The sequence below is a fragment of the Mesoplodon bidens genome (assembly GCF_964165515.1).
Source record: "Mesoplodon bidens genome assembly, chromosome: 2".
In the NCBI taxonomy this organism is placed as follows: Eukaryota; Metazoa; Chordata; class Mammalia; order Artiodactyla; family Ziphiidae; genus Mesoplodon; species Mesoplodon bidens.
The window spans coordinates 166,988,515-167,010,778 of record NC_138177.1 but is presented as its reverse complement, the minus strand read 5'-3'; the positions used below and the strand labels follow the sequence as shown (position 1 = coordinate 167,010,778).

At 49.9% G+C, this 22,264-nt stretch overlaps 1 protein-coding gene across 1 annotated transcript in view; it reads left to right on the top strand.

Annotated features, from left to right (window-relative positions):
• Window positions 1-17,036: 17,036 nt before the first annotated feature.
• MAN1C1 (mannosidase alpha class 1C member 1) overlaps window positions 17,037-22,264 on the top strand; it is a gene marked incomplete at its 5' end in the record, with an annotated part of 135,263 nt that continues 130,035 nt past the window's right edge. The window contains one exon of the mRNA XM_081225284.1: window positions 17,037-17,576. Coding sequence (XP_081081410.1) covers window positions 17,037-17,576 — 540 coding nt within the window. The remainder of the gene's footprint in view (window positions 17,577-22,264) is intronic.

The following is a 22,264-nucleotide window of genomic DNA, read 5'->3' as shown; positions in this document are numbered from 1 at the left end:
CCAGCCCCTCTGGCCCCTTCTGTGTTCTGTAAACACACCAAGCTACAAGCCTGTTTGTACCTCGGGGTCTTCCCCCTTGCTGTTCCTATTGTCCCTCTTCCCCTCACTTCCTTCAGGTTTCTGTGCAAACATCACCTCCTCAGAGAGGCATTTTCTGACCCCAATCTAAAAGAGCAGCCACTGCCCCCATCACTGCCCATCTTTAAAAACAAATTCCCTAACTCTGTTTTAATTTATTAAGAGGACTTGTTACAACCTGAAATTGTGTATAGAATATATATGCCTTTTAAAACATTATTTGTTTTGTATTTTTGTCCAACTCCCCCCTCTAGAATGAAGACAGGGAATTTTTCTGTCCTGTTTACTGCTATATCTCCTAGAACAGCACCTGGCCCTTAAGTAGGCGCTCAGCAAACTGCTGAATGAATAAGTGGGGGGTGAACTGGACAGAGTCCCTGTCCTCAAGGGGCTCCCCTTCTAATAGGCAGCGCTGGCAGCTAACTGGGCAGTTTCTCTGTCATGCGCTGAGTGATGTGATGAAGGCATGGGGGATGCTGGGGGGGAGGGACAGCGAGGAAAGGCATAGAACCGTGCTGGGAGGATGAGGGATGGCTTCTTGGATGAGGCCACATCTAAACCAAGACCTGAGCACCGAGTCAGAATTCTCCAACTAGGAGGGAGGAGGAGAGCATTCTAGAAGAGGGAAGTAAAGGTTTAAAGTCCTGAAGGCAAGAGAGAGCCTGGAAAGTTGATAGAATGTAAACAAGTTTTGTGTGTCTGGATCAGAGTGGGGAGGGGGAAGAGGCACAGAAGAGACTGGATGGTGGGCGGGGGTCGGCTCACAAAGCATCTAGAGCAGACGACAAGGCAGGAAGTAACACGACCAGATCATGTTTCTGCTTACCAGTGTTTTCTAAACATTCATAATCTTTGGGAACTTTGCCATGTCTGGCATCTCTTAACCCAATGATAAATACTGTTCACTTAATACCTTACATGTGGGCTTCCCTGGTGGCGCAGTGGTTGAGAATCTGCCTGCTAATGCAGGGGACACGGGTTCGAGCCCTGGTCTGGGAGGATCCCACATTCCATGGAGCAACTAGGCCCGTGAGCCACAGCTACTGAGCCTGCGCGTCTAGAGCCTGTGCTCTGCAACAAGAGAGGCCGCCATAGTGAGAGGCCCGCGCACCGTGATGAAGAGTGGCCCCCGCTTGCCACAACTGGAGAAAGCCCTCGCACAGAAACGAAGATACAACACAGCCAAAATAAATAAATTAATAATAAAAAAAAATCCTTTACATGTAACTGACTCATTTTACTTAAATACATTCATTTAAAAGGGAAACCCTTTGTAAACTATCCTAACTTGTGTCATATACACAAACTAACAGTACAACTAAACCTAATGAAAATGAAATAATGTTCCATTTCACCACCTGCTAAGGTTCTAATTCCGAAGTCTACCTTCTCCTGTTAAAACAAGAGATTAACGTGTCGGCAAGGTGCTAGAGATGACATAGCACCAAACGGGACTTCCTCCTTGACTAGATCATCAGAAAGATTCAAAGAGGATTCAAAGGAAATATTGATATCTTTCTTACTGTGTGAGGCAGTGTTACTTCAGCTGTATCTGGATTTCTTCTAAGATTATTTCATAATGACATAAAGTAATCTTATACATGACCAGTGGTACGATTTCCACAGAGACTCGCTGTAAACCTTTCAGATGTCTTTGACTGAACAGAAGTAGGGTATGGAAGACAAAATGGGGTAGATGGCCAAGAAAATGGAAAAAGCCCATCAATCAAATTGTATCCCCTCACTCCTCTTACATTGTAAAACCTATCCATCCACCCACCCGCCACCTGGACATCCACCAGCCTGCCCATATGCCCACCCACCTTTTTGTTTATCTGCTTGCCCAACCACAAATCCATTTACTTACCCACTTGTTCACCTGCTTGCCCATATACCTGAGTATCTTCTCACCTGCCAAATACATGCACCCATTCCCTCCATACAACTGCTTTCCTGAACATTGCCCATCCACTCCCCTGTCTACCTATCTACTTATTATCCATCCATCCATCCATCCATCCATCCTTCCATCCATCCTTCCATCCATCCCATACATTACATTCCACACTTAGCGTCTTGACCCCTAGTTCTCCTATTCCTTCTAAAATAGAAACTGTGGCTATGACCCCTTTAGCTGAGTTCTGATTTGGGTGTTCATTGCCTCTTACGAGCTTCAGTCCTCCCTGAGCTTCCCTTTGGGTTGTTCCCAAATGGAATCTCTGAAAATCACCTTATTCTTGCTGCCCTTGACCTCTTCCCCTCATACACTCCTCCTCACCAGGGGTCTTATTTTCCTATAACCTTACCAGGGCAGAGTCCTAGATTGTCAAAGATGAAAGGGACAGCAGAGACCACTGAGCCCAAAGCTTTCAGTTTCTAGATGGGAAAGCAGAGTGGGCAGGGCACCGGATGAGCCAGTCACAGTATTAGGAGCCTTTTTATTTCTCAAGATAAATCCTCCGGTGCACATAAACTACTCCTGCATTTCTAAAATGTCAGGGCTCAGGGGCTTCCCTGGTGGCACAGTGGTTGAGAGTCTGCCTGCCGATGCAGGGGACACGGGTTCGTGCCCCGGTCCGGGAAGATCCTACATGCCGTGGAGCGGCTGGGCCTGTGAGCCATGGCCGCTGAGCCTGCGCGTCCGGAGCCTGTGCTCCGCGGCGGGAGAGGCCACAACAGTGAGAGGCCCGCGTACTGCAAAAAAAAAAAAAATAAAATAAAGGCTCAAAGCAACCTTAGACATCATCTCTGAGTGGTTTTCCAGATGGGCCTCGCAGGGTGGGTGTTGTGAGTGGTCTAGTCTCCGATTCCCTACAGCCCTACTTAACTAGAGGATGGGAGTATGTGGGGTTTTTTTGTTTTGTTTTGTTTTTTTGAGCAAAGGGTTTTGCTGCTAAGAGGAAAAAAATGTTTAAACCCTTTGTTCTCAACCAGTGCCCTCATTTTATGGACAAGGAAGTAGGTTCAGAGAGGAGAAGGTTCCTGCTCAAGGTCACACAGCAGGTAAGTTGCAGAGCAAGTGTGCTAACCCAGGTTTCCTGGCCTTGTCTTTTTCCTTTGCTGAGCATCTGCTGGCTTTAGAGGGACCTGAGTTGTGGCAGCCAGGGAAGAAGGAATACTATTCTTCTAGCCCAGGAATTCCTAGGGAGGGCAAATGATCCCAATCACTACTTATAGACTGAGGACATATTATATTTTAAAAATTAACTGTGGTCCTCTGGATTCCTTGGCTCCCTTCACTGGGAACTGGCTGCCAAGAGGAGGCAAGCAGGGGCACCAGTTTTACCCCCAACCTCTCTTTTATGATGACCCCCTCTCCTCAGCAGCATCTCTTTGCTCTACCAAATTCTGCCTGTTAAGCTTAAGGGCACAGAGCACACTTTGTCCACTGTGACTGTGGACTTTGCCACTGAAACGGATAATCCCTCTTGGGAGAGACACGAGATGTTTCCTCCCCTGACACACAGCGTGTGCTGCTCTCCGCTCCCTAGTGGATGGCGGCAGTGGCAGGGCTCTGTGGACTCCTCTAGCTCAGCGGTATTTGAAATGCCACCTATCCACGTTCTCTAGGGGCGGGGCCAAGCTCCACAGCGCCGACCTTGTCCTGAGACCCTCCACCTGCGCCTCCTGTCACTCTCAGAGTTTTCCGGGCTCGTCAACATTTGCTGGTGTCATCCTTGCTTATTTGCAGGTCAGCTTTATGCCCTGCCCCTGGCCTTTTCACGCAGGTAAACTCTCTTTGCATAACAGAATCATCTGTTAAGAGCAGGCTCTGGAATCAGGCCACCTGAGTGCAAATTCCACCTGCATTTCTTACTGGTTATGGTGCTCTTTGGCAAATTTTTTAACCTCTCTGGGCCTCAGCTTCCTCATCTGCAAAAATGGAGAGATAAAATAATAGGAAGCTCCTTGGGCTGGGCTCTGAGGAAGAGGGGGAGAAGGGGAGAGGGAAAAGAATTGTGGGCAGAAGGGAACAGCATGTACAAAGGCCCTGTGGCAAGAGGAAACAGAGCACTTTACCTGGGACTGAAAGAAGGCCCAGGACTGTGGAGACGCCCTAGCTTGGCTTACTCAGCATCTTTCGTAGTGTGCCTTCCTGTATTAGACAGACCTAGAAGCTAGACTTCTGAAGCCAAGCATGCAGATGCGGTTTAGGTTCTATCAACCATGGACGTTAACACTGGAAGGCTGAGGTCATACTTTTCTGATTTTCAGTCAGGCGGAGTACTGGGTTGTTTTTTTTTCTGCAGCTGCTGTTGCAGAGGGTTCAGTGTCTAGCCCTTGTTTGTGATTGCAGAAGAAGAGCTGGGGGCACCCCTCCTGCTGGCGGGGATCGGGGCAGAGTATAGTCCTGCAGCCAGCAGTGGTGGCGGCAGCATCCAGATTCCCGGCTTCCCAGTCATGACAGAGGCTGCAGTGTTACTCTGGGGATCATTTCTGGAAGCTCAGCCTAGGACCAACCTCTCCAGCCCTCCCAGTAGTGTGTGAGCACTGTTTCCCTGTATTACATTCCTTTCTGCTTAAATGAACTGCGGTGGTTTCTGTGATCTGAAGCTGAGCTGGACTGTGGTGGACAAAAGAAGGCCACACATTCTTCCCATCAAGAAATGGAGCTTGTTTCCCCTCCCCTTCAGTGTGGGCTGGCTTGTGACTTCTTTACCAAAAGAAAGTGGTGGAAGTGATACTCTATCAATTCCAGGCCAAGCCTTGAAGTTAAGAGGGGGAAGTTTTTGCTTTTTTCCCTGTGGAAAGTTCACTCTTGAGAGACTCTCTCCAAATCCAGCTGGCATGCAGTGAGAATCCCAAGCCACATGGAGAGGCCCTGTGTGGCCTCTATTTGACAGTTCTAGTTGAACTCCCAGGCAACAGCCAGCATCACCCACCAGACATGTGAATGATCACCTTGGAAGCCCAGCCCGGTCATGCCTCCAGATGGTTCCAGACCCAGAAGAACCACACAGCTGAGCCTAGTCAAACCCAAGAATCATGAGAAAACTAAGATGTGGGGTGATTTTGGGGGCAGCAATAGATAACCCAAATACTGACGTGTACAGGCAGATGGAGTAAGAGGAAGTGGGATGAAGCTGGAGAAGATTATGTGGAGCCTGGTAAGCCATGGTTAGGAGTTTTGTTATTATTCTAAAAGCAGTGGGAAACTGTGGAAAGATTTTAGGTAGAAAGGTGACACTATGGCATTTACCTTTCATATGCATCACCTTGCCTGCTGTGTGGGGAACAGACTGGAGGGGGAGCCAGAGAGGTGAGCCAGCCTGGAGATGAATGCAGGTGTTGAGGCAAGAGCTGAAGGTGGTTTGGATGGGGGAGTGGGGTGGGGCTGGGGGTTAATGATTGAAAGGGAGCAAAGCGGATGATCAGTGATATTTAGGAGATAAAATTATAATGACTCGGGGACTGCTGGTAATCTATGTGGGCTTTACCTAACTAGTTCCTTCTATTCTCTGTGCCCCATACCTCTACAGAGTTGACAGTGGAGAGAGCAAGGACTCAGGTATCAGACACATTAATCCCAGTTTACTACTTAGCTGCTGTGTTACCTTGGGCAAGTCACCTAACTTCTCTGGACTGCAGTTTTCCTCTGCAATCAAACGGGGGCAATACGAGGCATGATCATAGTAGGTCCACTTGTTTACTGAACAGTGCCTGGCACATAGCAGGCACACAATAAATCTTTGTTGAATGAATGAATTTAGTGGGTTGGAATTAATGAGCTACAAAGAAGAAATGACCTTATTTTTCTCCTCCTCCTGAAAACTTCTGTCAAGGATGGCTTTCCCTTCCTGCATGTCTCCGAGCAAAGGCTGAAAAGAAAGCTCCTGGAGCAGGACCTGGAGGAGGCCACTGTCTGGCTGGGTGGAGAAAGGGGAGGCACAGAGAGAACGGGGGCCAGGAAGTTGATAGGAACAGGCTAAAGGGTATGGGTTTGGGGCCACGTCCTGTCCTCTCGGCCCTCAGAGCCCCCATCTTAGCCTGGGTGGTTGAAGCAAATGTTCTGCCCACCAGCCCTTCCTGCTCCAGGCCCCTTGCTCGTTCTTTCTAACTCTCCATGGCAGCCTGGCCTTTCTGCTGCCCCTTGCAGAGTCCCCCTCCTGGGAGAGACTGCTTCTGCTGGGTTTCTGTGTCCACCACCCTCCCCCAACATGGACACCTGGGGCCTGGCACCAAGCGGGCTGTGCCTGCCCATGCGAGGGACGGCCTCTCTCCCCTCCCCCCATCCTCAGGCCCTCAGGAGCAGTAACTGGGTGCAGGGGAAGACAAGGCAGAGAAGGGGCCCACTCTCCTGTTTTGAGCCCCTCCCGCCCTTGGCCCCTGTAGGTAATCACTGAGCCTTTTGGGGGTTCTGTAGTATAAGTTGGGTTACCTCTAGCTTTCTCTGTTGGCAGTTTAGGGTTCAGGTTCTTGGTTGCCCTAAGTTACAACCCACTGATCTGCTTTTCTGCCTTCCAAATTTTGTTAATGTTATCTCCCCTTCTGGGCTGATTATCCTTGTGGTTTTACGCCTTAAAAAAAAAAATCCCTTTTGCCTTCATGTTAGTGGAGGGTCAGGAGGGAGCGGAGTTATGTGTGTGTGCTCGATCTCTCTTATTTAGCCAGAATTCATAGTCAGTCTAATTTAATCTTCACAACAATACCAAGGGGCCGTATTATTATTCTCATCCTCAGAGGCTCGGAGAAGAGGTCCACAGAACTGATAAGTGGTGGAACCTGGTGCCACCCACAGCCCTTGGTCTCCAACACTCTTTTCACCTCACACAGCTCTCCTGGCAGTGCCCAGAGAAGTCTGTGTCCTCCTCACTTCCGCAGAAGTTGGCACCGTATGTGGTAAAACCTCAGTTTGCCTGAAGGACACCGTGGGGTGATCATACCTTCCTCCATCTAAACGTGTCCTCTGACCATGCCTTCTGTAGGAGCCGAGGCATTGTAAGAGTGGTAAATGCAATTAAGAATGGCAATGACCCAGGGCCTCCCTGGTGGCGCAGTGGTTGAGAGTCCGCCTGCCGATGCAGGGGACACGGGTTCGTGCCCCGGTCCGGGAAGATCCCACATGCTGTGGAGCGGCTAGGCCCGTGAGCCATGGCCGCTAAGCCTGCGGGTCCGGAGCCTGTGCTCCGCAACGGGAGAGGCCAAAACAGTGGGAGGCCCGCGTACCGAAAAAAAAAAAAACAAAGAATGGGAATGACCTTAATGTCCAACAGCAGTGGATTGGGAAAACAAATTTTGGTCTACCCGTTTAAAATATTCTTTCTGGCTGTCAGAATGATGAGGCAGAAGAATATTTAACTTCATGGAAAAATGCTCCTGACGTATTGGGAAATTGAAGAAGGACACTTTCTAAGCAGTGGGTGCTGTATAGCAACAATAACACATACATAATAACAAATTAATAAAAGAGGAACTAACATTTACCTGAAACCCTTGATCCTGAGTATAGCCAACATCCAAAGTCAAAAGGGATCCTGTCTACCCCAGGGTATGAAATCAAATTCACCCTCCTCCCACCCTTACCCCCTACTCTGCCCCCAGCACCCCATAATTCCTCATGACCTTGAAGTCTACAGTTCATATCCTGTGGAGGGAAAGTGCATCGGCTGTTCCCCTACCCTCACCTCCACCTGGGGTTTTGTGAATCTACTCCTGGAATACTGTGGGTATTGAGAACATTCTAAATAATCATCGCTTTTTTCTTTACTTGTAACCTGGGCCACTGGAAAGCCCCTCCCCCCTTTTTTTCTTGGAGGAAGAGTAGGGGTGAGTGAATTAGCTAAAGGGTGGGAAATGGCAGCCATTTGTTATCCTGGAAGAAGAAGTCCCCCCACTGCAGACGAAATGAGGAAAAATAGAACTAAAATCTAGCCACAACCTATGTTACAAGACACTGTACTTCCTTTTCTAAAGATCCTCTGAAATGGGATAAAGATTTATGTATTCAGCCACCTTACAATAGTGTGCTTCAAAATGAGGGTCATTAGCCATCATAGCTGTGCTGTCCAGTCCAGTAGCTACCAGCCACACGGGGCTTATGGCACACTTGAAATGTGGCTAGTCTGGATTGAGATGTGCTATAAATGTAAAATACACACTGGATCATGAAGACCCGGCATGTAAAAAAAAAAAAATGTAGCCGATCTCATTACTGATTTTTAAAATAATAATCGAAATGATAATATTTTGGATATATTGGATTAAATAACATATATTATTAAATTTAATTTAACCTTAAACATTTCCTTAAGTTAAAAACTTTTTTTAAAGCCCCGTGGTCTCAGTGCCTCAACACGACACCTATTAATTTCTCATTTAAGCTCCGTGCCAGTGCAGCCAAAGCAGATGTGCAGGAGGTCCTGCCCGTCATAGTCACACAGGGACTCTGGCTGATGGAGCAGCTGCCATCTAGATCACTGTCAGTCACCTTGCTAGAGGGAAAGCCGGAGCTCTGGAGGATATGGCACTGGCAATTAAATGTTCTGGCCTAGAAGTGACACCCGTTGTTTCTGCTCACAGCTCATTGGCTGGAACTAGTCACATGGCTCTGCTTAACCACAAGGGGGCAGGGCGATCCTACCCTGTGCCCCAAAGGCAGAGATCCAGAAATACTTGGTGGACATGACTAGCTTGGTTTCTATCGGCTTTTTTTATTTCTTTAGAATATATAGAATTGAATAATAGTAAAAAGTAGAATGGAATAAAATAGGAAATATCCGAGGGCATCACAAAATTTTAAAGTTATGATTGAGGCTCAATAAATATTTGTGAGACGGGGAAAATTCTTTCTGAAAAGGGCTCATAGCCACAACGAACATGTCTTTTTTGCTTTATCGCTAACCAAGTGTTTGCCCACTGGTTACCTCATGTGGGGTATTATGGGCCCCCTTTATGGATGACGAAACTGGCTCAGAGAGGTGAGTGATCTGCCCAGGTCACGCAGTCAAATGGCAGAGCTGGGACTTGGGACTAGTAAGATAACTAATGGAACACTCCCTCATCAAACCCCAGTCTTTTTTCTCTTTCATTTATCAACCCCGATAACTTGCTATTCTTTACTTCTTTTAATAATACTAACATTTAACATATACTGAGTTTAATACTATTATCATTGCTATTTTATAGCCAAGGAAACTGAGGCTCAAACAGATGAGATGACCACCCAAGGTTCCATAGCCCCTGGTAAGCTCGGCAGGACTTGGGTTCATATGCAGGTCTATGAGAGTCAAGGCTGTGGTTGTAATGCTCTTTTGCCACTCTGGCTTTTTGAGCTGGTTCTGGAAATCACTTGAATGGCATGATGGATAAGTTCTGAGGGAACTTCCCATGATTGTTTGGTTCATGTGTTCCCAGCAACTCCTGCCTATTACCTTGGGCCCTTCTTACGTTCCTAATCCCAGAGAGGCAGATAGTTTGAGATCCTGCACAGAATCTGGAGCCTCAATAACCCATGGACGTTAAGAAACACACACACACACGCGCACACTAAACAAAAGATAAAGACTCCCTGATATTATGCCAGGGTTACATTTTAAAGATCCTGTTTCATTTCTAGCTTTATGGGGCTTGATGTAAGCTTTTGGAAATGTACTTTTATGAGATTCAAAGATATTTATTTTACATGTCCTTTAAAAGTGCCCATACCATAAATAATAATAACTAACATTTAGTTCCTGCTATATGCCAGGCACTGTGCTAAGACATTAACGTGGATGATTTCATTTAACCCTCAATGACATCAGTGAGGTAAATGTAACCCAGGACTGTGAAAGTGAGAAGAACCCTTATGATACGTGTGGAAGTGGCCTTAGCTGGGATTCTCAAGTACTGATGAGATCCAGCCTCTGCTCTGCCTCTAACTGCAAATTACTTGCGGGCACTTTGATCCTTAGATTTCACATCTGCAACATTCTACCTTTGAGCTGGATGATCTAGAAACTCCTGGAGAGGAGGGGCTTATCTGAGCAGTGCTTAGCACAGTGCTTAGCACAAGAGGACTGCATAAACAGCACAAGTATGATAATCCAGATAGAGACCATATTTTCTGAAATGAAAATCGGTGTGTACAGTCTGGCAAATGAAAGCCCTCACAGGGACCATGAACAGAGTATTTGAAATTGGAACTTCCCTGGAAATCCTGAGTTACAAAGTTTCAGTTTGGTTGCTAGCTTGTTTGCCACTGGGAAATGAAGCAGCACTAATTCTTATCTTTTATAACATTGGTTCACACTTATCCACTGCTCACGATGCACCAGACTCTGTGCTAAGACATTTACAACGGTTAGCTCCTTTTGTCCTCACAACCACCCTGTGTGATCATCTCCATTTCACAGATGAGGAAGCTAGGGCTTCAAGAGATGAGCAATTTTCCCAGGGTCTCGCTACTGGTAGGCGATGGAGTCCAGACTGGCGCTCTGACTCCAGGGTCCTCATTCTTACCACCCTGCTTTCCCTTCTCCAGCATACTGAGGACTTAGCTGTGGGAGGTAGATCAAAAACAAGTCCAACCCAGGCCCTGCTCACATGGAAGGTGAGCAGAGCATTTGCTTCGGGCTCTTTGTAGCCAGTTATCTCATGTATTCCTCACGTCATCTTTCTGAGGTATGCATTACTATTGACCCCATTTGACAGATGGAGAACTTGAGGCTCAGAGAATTCAGACAAGTTGCCCAAGATGAAGTAGCCAATGTGTGGCAAAGCCAAGATTCAAACCCAGGCCTCTCTGACTTCAAAGCCTTGGCTTTAAGCCAGGGTTTCTCACCCTTGGCACAGCTGACATTTGGGGCTGGACAGTTGGGAAGGGGGGGCTATCCTGTTCATTGGAAAATGTCTGATAGCATCCTTGACTTCTATCCACTAGATGCCAGTAGAACACTCCTCCCCCAATTGTGACAACCACAATTATCTCCAGACATTGTCAAATGTTCCCTGGGTGCAGAATTGCTCCCTGCTGAGAACTCTTGCTTCTGGCTGGCTGACTGGGCCACCTCAGGACTGGGGACTCGGGCAAAGTGTTGAAAAGAAACTTTCATGATCTTCTTTTAAGAGACTGAGAGCAGGTGTTCTGGCTCTGTGACCCTGAAATTGGCCACCCCCTGCACAGCAAGGTACCGACCGGGACCTGCAGCCTGCTGGAGAGAGTCAGGGACACCTGCGGGAACTTTTGTCTCGAGACCAACCTGGTGTGCTGGCACCCAGCAGGCCCCGTCATCAGTGCCTCTCTTGCCCAGGTTGAATTTGTCTGGAGGCCATTAAGGAAGCTGCCTGATGATTGTCTCTTGGCTCAGTTTAGCTTTATCTCTAGTTTTTTTATTTTAGATGGGACTAATGACCATTTGAGATTCAGATTCCGCACCAGCTGCCCAGAACCTTCTCAATGAGCAGACTGGAAGCCCCGTACAGCCTAATTCACTGCTCCCACCTCAACAAATGCCCCTGCCTCTGGCAAGTTAGACACCTGGAATCCTTGCAGGCATCTCCCTCTCTATCAACGTCAAATCTCAAGCCATCACCAAGTCCTCTCAGTTTGGGATTCTAAGTATGATTTGGATCCTGTGGTCTTGTGCATCTCCCATTTCCCCAGTCCAAGCCACCATAGGCTACTGCAATATCCTCTGAAAGACACCCACATCATTCACTCCTGCCTTCCATTCTGTTTTCACACTGTAGCTAGAGTAGCCTTTTAAAAATGTTAATCTGAATCCACCCACCCACCTACCCCTTCACACACATTCCTACTCCTGTCCTAAATCATTCAGTGATGCTTCCTGTCTTTCCCCTTCACTCTCTCTACTCCACACATACTGGCTTGTCTGTTCTCAAAAGTATCATATTCTCTCCACTGCAGGATTTTTGCATATGCTGTGCCCTCAGCCTGGGTGTTCTCACAATTCCTCTTTGCTTAGGTAACTGCACTCATCCTTAGAGGACGTCTTCCCTGACCACTTCTCACTCAACCCGAGTCTAGGTCCATATCTGTCGTTACATGTTCTTAGAGCAGCATCTCTCTCTTTCCTCACTTTTATCTCAGCTTGCAGGGTTATTTGGGGGTTGTCTATTTGTTTAGACTCCTCTTCCCCATAAGACTGTAAGCTCCACAATGCGAACAATGTGTCTATTTTTGCTCATCATTGTATCACCAAAGCATAGTATGTTGCCTGGAATATAGCAGGTGCTCTTTACATACTTATTGAATGGCTGAATGAGCTCATATAATCCTCCCAACAAGCCTGTGAAAATTCTGCCTGAGTCCAGTGCTCTTTCCCTGCTCTGACTTCCTACAGCACCTGCTCTCTTGGCATTATATGATGGGGAGCAATAGACTCTGAAAGACATGAAGGGCTCTGGAGCCTGACCAACTGCATTCAAATCCCCCCTCTGCCACTTCCCAGCTGTGTGACATTGGGTAAGATCCTTAACATCTCTGTGCTTCAGTTTCCTCTTCTATAAAATGCCAGTAATAATAGTACCTGTCTCATGGGATGGTTGTAAGGATTAAATAAGTGAGCTTCTATAAAATTCTGTCACAAGGGTTTGGCACATAGTGTGTGCCCCATTAATCTTAGTTACTATTTGTATTATTAACAGAAAGAGCATTGATTCTGGGATTAGATGAGTCTGGTTTTCTCTCATATTTGCAAATTATTCCCTGGGTGGACGAGTCACATCACACCCCTGAGCCTGAGTTTCCCCATCTGTTAAGTTGGGATCTCAAAGCCTACTTCAGAGAAGGCCACTGTGAGAGTAGATAGGATGAGAACAAAGCACTCAGCACAGTGCCCAGTGCATGGTAGTTCCCTTCCAGATGCGTTGAATTGGTCCCCGTTGCCTCTTAGACAAGAAGCTCCCTGAAGTTAGGCTTCAAATCTGCCTTATTCAGGGCTGTTTTCCCCAGCCCCTCTGTACCTGGCACATAGTAGGTGTTCAACAAGTAGTTCTTTACTGAGTGAATGAATCAATAATGACAGGGACCATGCTTTGCTCATCTTTGACCAACCCGAGACTAGTGCAATACCTAGTATCTAATTTCAATAAATGTTTGTTGACAGAATAGATTTTTAAAATGCTATTCATTTCTGTTCCCAGTCCCACTTAAGTGTCTGAACTGAACTGAGAAAGATACTTGTTAACTTACCCTGAATCTCTCTAGCCTTAGTATTTTTATCTGTAAAATGAGGCTATTAATAATATCTACCTCATAAGAGTGTTCTGAAAAGTAAATGAAGCAATATGTGTTCAGCACATTGAAAATGTTGATTCATTATTATTCCCTTCCCTGAGCCTTGGTTTCCTCATCTGTGAAATGGGCATCCACTCCCACATTTATTCATTCATTACTCAACAAACACAGCGCCCATACGTGAGGCATTGTAGTTAAGACCTAGGGCAGTTAGAGAAGTGAACGAGCCATGGTCCCTGCCGTGAGCATCTGAGTTTGCTGTGGGACAGTATATGAATAATAAAAATCCAGTGAGAGGGCTTCCCTGGAGGCACAGTGGTTGAGAGTCCGCCTGCCGATGCAGGGGACACAGGTTCATGCCCCGGTCCAGGAAGATCCCACGTGCCGCGGAGCGGCTGGGCCCGTGAGCCATGGCCGCTGAGCCTGCGCGTCCGGAGCCTGTGCTCCGCAACGGGAGAGGCCACAACAGTGAGAGGCCCGTGTACTGCAAAAAAAAAAAAAAAAAAAAAAAAAAAAAATCCAGTGAGAGAAGAGCCATAATGTGTGTGAAGCCTATTGGGGTTAGGGGTATGGGGGTGGGATGGGAGCTCCAGAGTTTCAGTGAGCTTGCTAGGGAGATCATAAAAGGTATGGTATCACCAGCTTGGTGTAATCACCAACATGACATCAGTTTGAAATGGAGTTGTCCCCTCTGGGCTCTGGTTTTTGTAGCTTGAATCTGTGGAATCCTGATGCAGTCTCACTTTCTACCCTGGCTCACCAGCAATCCAGAGACTGGTCTAGGTGTCACAATCACAGTGAGGATCCAGTTCAAACAGATACAGCCTTCTGAGACTCTGCCTTGCCTTCCTCCCCTTCTCCTGGCTCCTCCCTTCTCAGGGGACTGAACAGTGATTCCCCTACACTCTCCATGTGGAATGATGTGCGGTGCCTCCACTGCCTGCTGGGTTCCTGCCTAGTTCTCCAAAGACAAGCCTCCCCCTTCCCAAGGTGGGTTCCGGTGGGGAGATTCTTGGGCATTGGCGATTGGAAGAAGCCAGACCAGGTCTCTGGGCTCCTGCACCCAAGTGGACCACATGCTTGCCTCTGATGTTCACAGCTGGTTTCAGGGAACTGAGTGCTGCCAGTCAAACTCGGGAGAGACTGAAACATGTAAATTAGAATTTTACATTTAAGCCAGGTGTGCTTGTGGGGTTGGAAGGGACTAGTCATCTCCAGTGACCAAAATATTTGCACCTGTTACCCAGAGCTATATTTTATTCTCAACTGAAAGAAATTTACTTGCCAAGGGTATTTAAACATCAGGGGAGGGTCTGCTGTCAGTGGCCTGGCCAGAGGCAGAAGGATGTCTGAGTCCCAACGGCCAAGGATAACAGGCCTCAGGGAATAAGCAAGATTTATGAGAGTCCGCCTGGGCTGCTTCTTCTGTCGGAAAGGCCTCCCTGCAGTATTTTCTGTCTCATCAACACTGCATTTCATTTTAAATTGCAGCTGAAAGCAGATATTTTCCCTCTTGCCTATTACACCTCTTAATTTGTCTCCCCCTCTGCTGTTATTTGTCTCTATAAAGTGTTTTGCGTGAAAGACCCACACAGCACAATGTTTCTTTGCCTTGGGTTTAATAGGAGGGGTAGGCACAGAGAGACTTGAGTCTGAGGAGGAAAGTGTGAGGGCCTTGAGGTCGAGACACATCTGTGTCTGGGAATATACGCCTGGCAGTGTGTACGTGTGTGTTTGGACCTATCTGTTGTGTGAGTGTCTGTGGGTATGTGTGTACATGTCAATATTTGTACTAATATGTATTACATGTGCTTTGGTATAATCACTTATACCTAAATTAAGTGCTTTGGTATAATCACATACCTAAATTAAGTGTATGTTTGTGTGCAGGTACACACCCACATGCAGTCTCTGAGTGCACCTGGAGCTACGCATAGAAGCACACATGTGCACATAAACACACAGGCATCTGGGTACGCATGTCACATGCTGTGTGTGGTCTTCTCCTTCCTTGCACTCGCACCGCTGTGCTTAGCATCCCTCCCTGCCCCACCCAGGGGCCCCGGCCTGGTTTGGGGCCCGTAGGCAAAGGAAGGCAGAGCTGTGGTCTGCGGGGCGTGCAGTGGAAACACTGCCTTAGCCAGGCCCAGCCCGTCCTCACAGCGTGCCACAGCAGCACCACCGCGGCTCCCGCGGAAGCTCTCGGGACCCCTGGGCAGGCCCCCGCCCCCTGCCAATCCTGGCCTGTTACTGAGGGGTGAGTGAGGTTACCGAACGACCGCCAGAGCCCTCCAGACCAGCTGGATCTCCTGCCCCCTCCAGGGCACCAACAACCGGAGCGGCGAGGGTTGGGGGTACCGGGAGCGTCTCGGGCGCTCCCAGTCCAGCGAATGCTGGGCACTAACCAATGGGCGACTGCGGCCCAACGGGGATCCCTCCGAGGCAGCCAATGACCTCGCTCCTCTCTCCACCCCCGCCAACCCCGCGCAGCTGGACCATTGGTGCTGGTGGGATGGGGGGGAGTGTGCGCGGCGCTGGCCCTTCGAAGGAGGGGGCGTGGCTTGGAGTCCCAGCTCCTCTCCCCACCCGGGCTTAGGCCCCCGCACTCCCTACCCGAGCCGCGAGGCCATTGGCCTGGCTACGGCGCCGCGGCGGAGGTGGACCGCGGGGCGCGCAGTGGGCGTGTCCCGAGGGCGTGGCCCGGCGGGAGGCGGGGCCGCGGGTGCTGTCTCAGTGAAAACCCGAGCTGCCGCGGCAGCGGCGGGGGCGTCCGGGTGGTGTGCGCGCCTGTGGGGCGCAGGCTCGGCAGCGGCGGCGGCGCGGCGGCTCAGTCTACGGCAGCAGCGGCCCGTCTGGAGAGGCCGCGGTGAGGACGCCAGCTGCGGCGGGGGAGGCGCAGTCGGGACTGCGCGCTCCGCGGAGCCGGCGGGGACCGGGAACAGGTGATCCCAGCAGGAACCCGGAGCCCTACCGAGTTGGCTGGGCGGGAGCCCGCACTCCCGGGCGCAGCTGCAACCGCCCCGCCGTTGCGGGTCGCGAAAGGCGCCGGGCTCCAGACAGGGGGCCCGTCATCCCTCCGCTCCCTGGGGCCCGGGAAGACCCTGCTCCGCAAGCTCAGAAGTGCCTGCCCTCTCTCCCCGGCGCCCGCTCTGCGACGGAGCAAAGTTGTAGACGTGTCCCTATAGCCAAGCCCCGGCACTGTCGCGACCCGGCCGGGCCGGCGCGCTCTCGGAGCGCAGCTGACACGCCGGCCCCGCCGCCACCTCTCCCCCGGAGCTGACCCGCCTCTGGAAACTACTTCTGAGGCTAAAACTTTGGGCCGAGGGGCTGAGGGCGGCTCGGCGCGGGGACGAGGCCTGCGTGCGCCCCTCCCCGCCGACAGCCTGGGCGCCGCGGACGGCATGTGACGGCCCCGGCGGCCGCCGCAGCGCGGGAAAGCGCGGGCTCCGGCCGCTGCGAGGAGGGGCCGCGCGGCGGCCGGAGGGAAAGCTGCGGCGCGCGGTCGACCCTTGCGGGCCCGGGCCCCGAGCCGTGCCGCCTCGCTCGCCCGGGCCCCGCCGAGGCTGCTGCTCCCCCGTCCCGGCGCAGGAGGACTCGCTCCAAACTCCCTGAACTTCAGGAGCAGCTCCCGCAGGGCGAAACCCTCAGGGACCCCCACCCCGGGCGGCGCCCCTCGACGACCTCTCTTCGCCGAGCCCCCTGCTGACAAGTGCCTGGACTCCCAGGGCCTCAGGGGCCCGGCCGGATCTGACTGTCCCCAGCCCCGTGCCCTGCAACGATGCTCATGAGGAAAGTGCCCGGCTTCGTCCCGGCTTCCCCGTGGGGGCTGCGGCTGCCGCAGAAGTTCCTCTTCCTTCTCTTCCTCTCCGGCCTCGTCACCCTGTGCTTCGGGGCCCTGTTCCTGCTGCCAAACTCCTCTCGCCTCAAGCGCCTCTTCCTGGCCCCCCGGACCCAGCAGCCCGGCCTGGAGGCAGTGGCCCAAGTCGCCGGCCACCCCCTGACCCGCGAGCAGGAGTCGCCTCCGAACCCGGCCCCAGCGGCTCCAGCCCCAGGTGAGGACGACCCCAGGAGCCAAGCCAGTCCCCGCCGCAGGAAAGGGTGGCTGCGGCGCACCCGCCCCACCGGGCCGCGGGAGGAGGCCACAGCGGCCCGGGGCAGCGGCGCCACGGCCCTCAGACCGCAGGAGGGGAGCATCTCCTCTAGCTTTGACTTCAACGCCTTCCGGAGCCGCCTCCGCCACCCGGTCCTGGGCACTAGGGCCGACAAGAGTAAGGAGCCCCAGAGCCTAGTTCAAAGCCAGCGGGAGAAAATCAAGGAGGTAAGTACTCTTCTCCCCGCACAAAAGAAAAGACCCTCTTGTGCTTCCATCCATTTCCCCTGGGCCCAGTCACTCCCGGGCTCCCTGGTCTACTCTGGGTCCTCCAGGCACACTCTATACCCTCCTCCCTCCACCCAAACTTCCCACCTTCACTCCTGCGTGCACAATTTTCCACTACCGGGTTCAGTTAATCATCCCCAGCCCTGATGGTAGCTGAACCACTGGACCAACTTTCCCCCACCCCCAGACTCTGGTCTTTCCAGGCCAGTCCTCAGCCCAGGTGGGCCCTGCTCCCTCCCTTTGTGGAGATGTTAATAAGATTTTTGTGGAGTTGCTAGTTAGGCTCATTAATGGACACCCTTTCTGTTTGAAGGGGCCAAGAGCCATGTTCTTTCTCACTGTGTGTCTTTAAATCGTGACATGTCTCAACCCCCTTTAGGATCTGCTACCTAGAAAGCCAGGATTTGGGGGGTATTTGGTGACCTGCAAGTATTTTGTAGTCTAGCCAGCAACCTACAAGCCAGAGGATGTTGTGCATTCTTGCTAACTGTTTCTGTTGAGCTTTGGAACAACTGTACGTAATTGCATGTGATGCAAGGAGCAATGATCACTAAGGCGGTGGTAATGTTACAGAAGCTCTGAGGTTATTGGCTTAGCATAGCAGGTCTTGGATTTGTTCCCTGTAGGGATTGTACCAGAGGGGTTAGAAGGATCACTTTGAGTCTGAATCTCAGTCTTAATTTAAGAAACCAAAAGCAAACGCAGCCTCACCGTGGCTTGAAGACAGTTGCCAAGCCACCACTGATAACTAAATGTTCTGCTCAACCCCTGTTAGAGCTGCCTACTGTTGGAGCCGCCTGCGCGAGGTTTTTGCCCAGCACTGCAGAGGGGGCTGCAGTGACACCCCCGGGCCACGAGGGGGCTGTGGGCAAGCAGTGGGCCAGGGTCTCCTCCCTAGAAAGGAAAGGATGCTCCCCCCATCCCCGTGGACCCAGAATGAAAGGACTGCTTCTGTCTGGACTTCTTGGTTTGCTGCAGAGCAGTCAGCAAGTCTGCCCTGATTTCCAGGGAGAGCAGGCAGCAAGAGTCAGGACTTGCCCTGTCAAGACCTGCTCAGAGCCAGTGGAGAGCTTAGCTGTCCTCCTCTCCTTGTCCAGTGTATCCTGTCTCCCAACGCCCACCTCTCTCTACTTATCTCTGCTGTTGTTACTCAGCCTTTTATGCTAAGCCCTGTGGAGACTCTATCTTAACTAGCAATCACTGGACATTTTGTGATGTCTCTATAGGAAACCACAAAGACGAGTCCTTGTTTCCTGTGTGCAAGCGCACACTCTCAGTTTCCAAATTCTTATTGAAATCCCAAAGGTTAATTGAAACCTGGAACTTGCAGTGGCTAAGAAAGGGGCATCATTTCTCCCCCACTGGTTAAGGAGCTGTGTTGTTGAATACTCACCTGAACCACCCCAGATCCCTTTCCTAAAGCTGCCTCTGAAAACATTAACCCTTTCAGACTTCCTTGGAGGGCAGTAACCCGCAGTGAAATTACGTATAAACTATATGCATGCAGTTTTTCACGGGGTGTAGAGCTGCCATCAGATATTTAAAAGGATGCCCCAAAGGATTAAGAGTTACCTACTGCCCTCTTCAAAAGGTGCTTTCTGCATTTGCATCTAGATATGGGACCCATTTCTGAGAGCCTGCGGTTGGGAGCCATGATGGGAAGGAGGGTGGGCTGGCTAGCGGGGGACCAGGTTCTGCCCCTCTATACAAAGAGAACCTCCCTTGTGGGCAGAGGCTGGGGGTGGTGGGAGGTGTGGAGACTCTGCTTTGCAGATGGATGTAAAGTAACACAATGAGTGGAGGTCTGTGTTGGTTGCCAGATGTCTGGATCTTTCTATCTGGCATCACTGTACACCCCTGGTAGTAGCTGGAAGCCCGCTTGTCTATACCTGCAGTTGTTCAATGAACCCCCTCTTACTATCTTGAAGACCTTAAGCTCCTCAGAATGGAGGGGACGGGACTATGTACACTATTACATTTTGAAGCCCATTTTCTCTTCAGGCTTCTTGAGTTTGGACCTCCCCCGGTCCCCAAACAACCTGAAAAAATGTGGGGCAGAGTATTTGTTTTAGCTGTTAACACAGAGTTAACTTCTCTGGTGTCCCACCTGATGAGAAATGCATTTGACAATTGCTGGAGGATGTCTTTATTTCCTTCTCATTTAAATTTCTATCTGTGCCATGCCCATGGGTAGATCATTTTAAAAAGGTGCCTGTTTTCATAAAAGGGGCTGTTGCTTTCCTCTCTGGCTTGTTTTTTTTCCAGACATGGATTGATTAGACCCCAGGAGCAGAGGGACAGCTAGCATCAGATAAAAAGGGCTCTGTTCTTATAAGATGAGGTTTTTAAAGCAAAAGTAAACTTCAGGAGAGATTCAGAGAGGGTGATAAATGAGAGTGAATAAAGACTGGACACTTGGGCTCTAGATCAGTGAAGTATACTTATGAACCTTCTAGTTTGAGAGATGGTCATGGGCTCAAGGTCTCAGCTGATAAGATGGGTTGAAGCTGCATGTTCTGGGTGTAGACACATCAGGAAACAATCTGTCACTAGAACCAACATTTTCTCCTCAGTTCGCAATTTTGGAACCTTGGAGGAGGCAGTGTGGTGGAAAGGGGAACCCAGAGGACATTGATTCGAGTCTCAGCTCAACTGTCTGACTTTGGACAAGCTACCTCCTCTCCATCCTGGACCTTATTTTTCCTTCTGTAAAATGGGATGAGAGAGGGGGGAAGAGGCTGGTCACAAAACTCTTGCTTCCAGACCTGGCCCCTAAGTAGACTGCCAGTCTGGCCAGGGACTCCTTAGCAGCTGGGCTTTTCCCAGCTCTGTTTTCGGCATGTTAGTTCCATGAAGTCAGGGAAAATGTTGTGTTGTTGTTGGTGATGGTGATGGTGTTCACTGTTGTATCCCTAGCACCTAGTCAAGAGTAGATATTCACATAGTTGATTAAGTTAAGTATTCCTCTCACCCATATTGAGCTTTAGAGATGGGATTGAACAGTGATAGACCCTCCTCTTGGGATCATGGAGAGTAAAGGGGTTGGTGAGAATGAGAAACGGCTTGCTAGCAGCCTTTCCTTTCAGATCTGATGATAATATAGGAAATTATTGTTATAATTATTTTAGGGGACCTTGGTCATAGGTGGGTTTCTTTTCAAGTTCAATAGACTTTTCTCACACATGACAAAAGTTGGGAGTGAATAGCTTGTCAGGGTTACATCCCAGTGAAAGGTTTCAAACCATGTTGTGTCCTACTAATGATGGTTGGTTGCTGATCTGGAGCACCTCAGTTGTCCCTTCAATGAAGGGAGCTTTTGTTAAAGGGAATTGGGCGGAGTAGGGCTGTGAGAACCTAGCACTGGAGTGGGGCTGCCCCTAGCCCATAGGAAGAATGTGGATTGAATTTTACCCCCATCCCCGTCCCCTCTGCCCAGTGCCCTTATGCACCACTGTATGTGGCAGTCGCCCTGAGTGTCCAACCTGGGTTCAAGTCCTAGCCATGCCATCAACCTTGGCCTCAGGGGAAAATTCCTGTTTATCACTGGGCCTCAGTTTTCGTGATAAAATGAAGAGACTGGCATTTAGGAGAGCCTTTTCTGTCCCTCGCTCCCACCAGTTTACTGTTTTGTTTATGGATCTGCCCAAGCACCTAGAATAGGATATGACACTTAGTTGGAGCCCAGAGTGGCTACAGGAAAGATCTATAAACTAACAGTTAAGGTTACTGGTGGCAGAAGCTGGGTCTTCTTCCTGAGGGTACAGGGAATTCTAAGAGTCATAGAGTAGGGGCCACAGCAAGGTTTGGGGGCTTGGCTCTGTGACCCGAGAAGCCTTTTAGAAGTTGCAGTCATTTTCCAAGTGCAAGTCTAACTTAAAGGGACTGGAGAGGTGGCAGCCGTGAGTAAAATCTTTCATGCCTGGACAGCAGGCATCTGGAGGATGCCCGAGTCACCCCGGAGTCTCTGAGACTTGGCAGGGAGTGCCCCAGCTCTTGCCTTCCATGTCTGCTGTGTTAAGCCTCCAGGATATTGCTCGTTGTGATATGTGACTATGTCTGAATAAGTCATCTTGGCAAATGATCTTTGCTCCCCATTAATGGGCTGGTTCGTTAGTCATGTGTGGTTTCTCTGTATATCTGATTTATCACTGCTAGTCCCAGGGACAGGTAGAAAAATTAAAAGGCTTTGTGTTCTTTGTAGCATGTGAATCTGAGGCTGTGAGATGTTCAGGATAATTAATATTAGGAGCACCTCAGATTTAAATAGCTTTCCTTCGAAGAGCTCTGTTTCAGTTGAAAATCCTCTGAAGATTTTTCCTCCTTGTCCTTCAGTTTCTTTCTTGTCCTGCTCTATGATACATTTAATATAGACAGGAAGATTGCCCTATATTAACCGGACAGGTCCCTTGGGAGACCCTTACATCATAAACCCAGCTATTCACTTCATTCTTCTTCCTTAGAACTGAGCACTGCATGTAGACCAAAGCTTAGACCTTGTCCCCACCAGGTGTATGACTTAACACCCACAGGTTAGGTGAATCTCTGCTTTCATTGTGAGCTGCACCATTATTTTAGGGACTCGGCGCAGGCATTCCAAGAGCAATTGCTTCTCAGGCCTCACCTCCTTA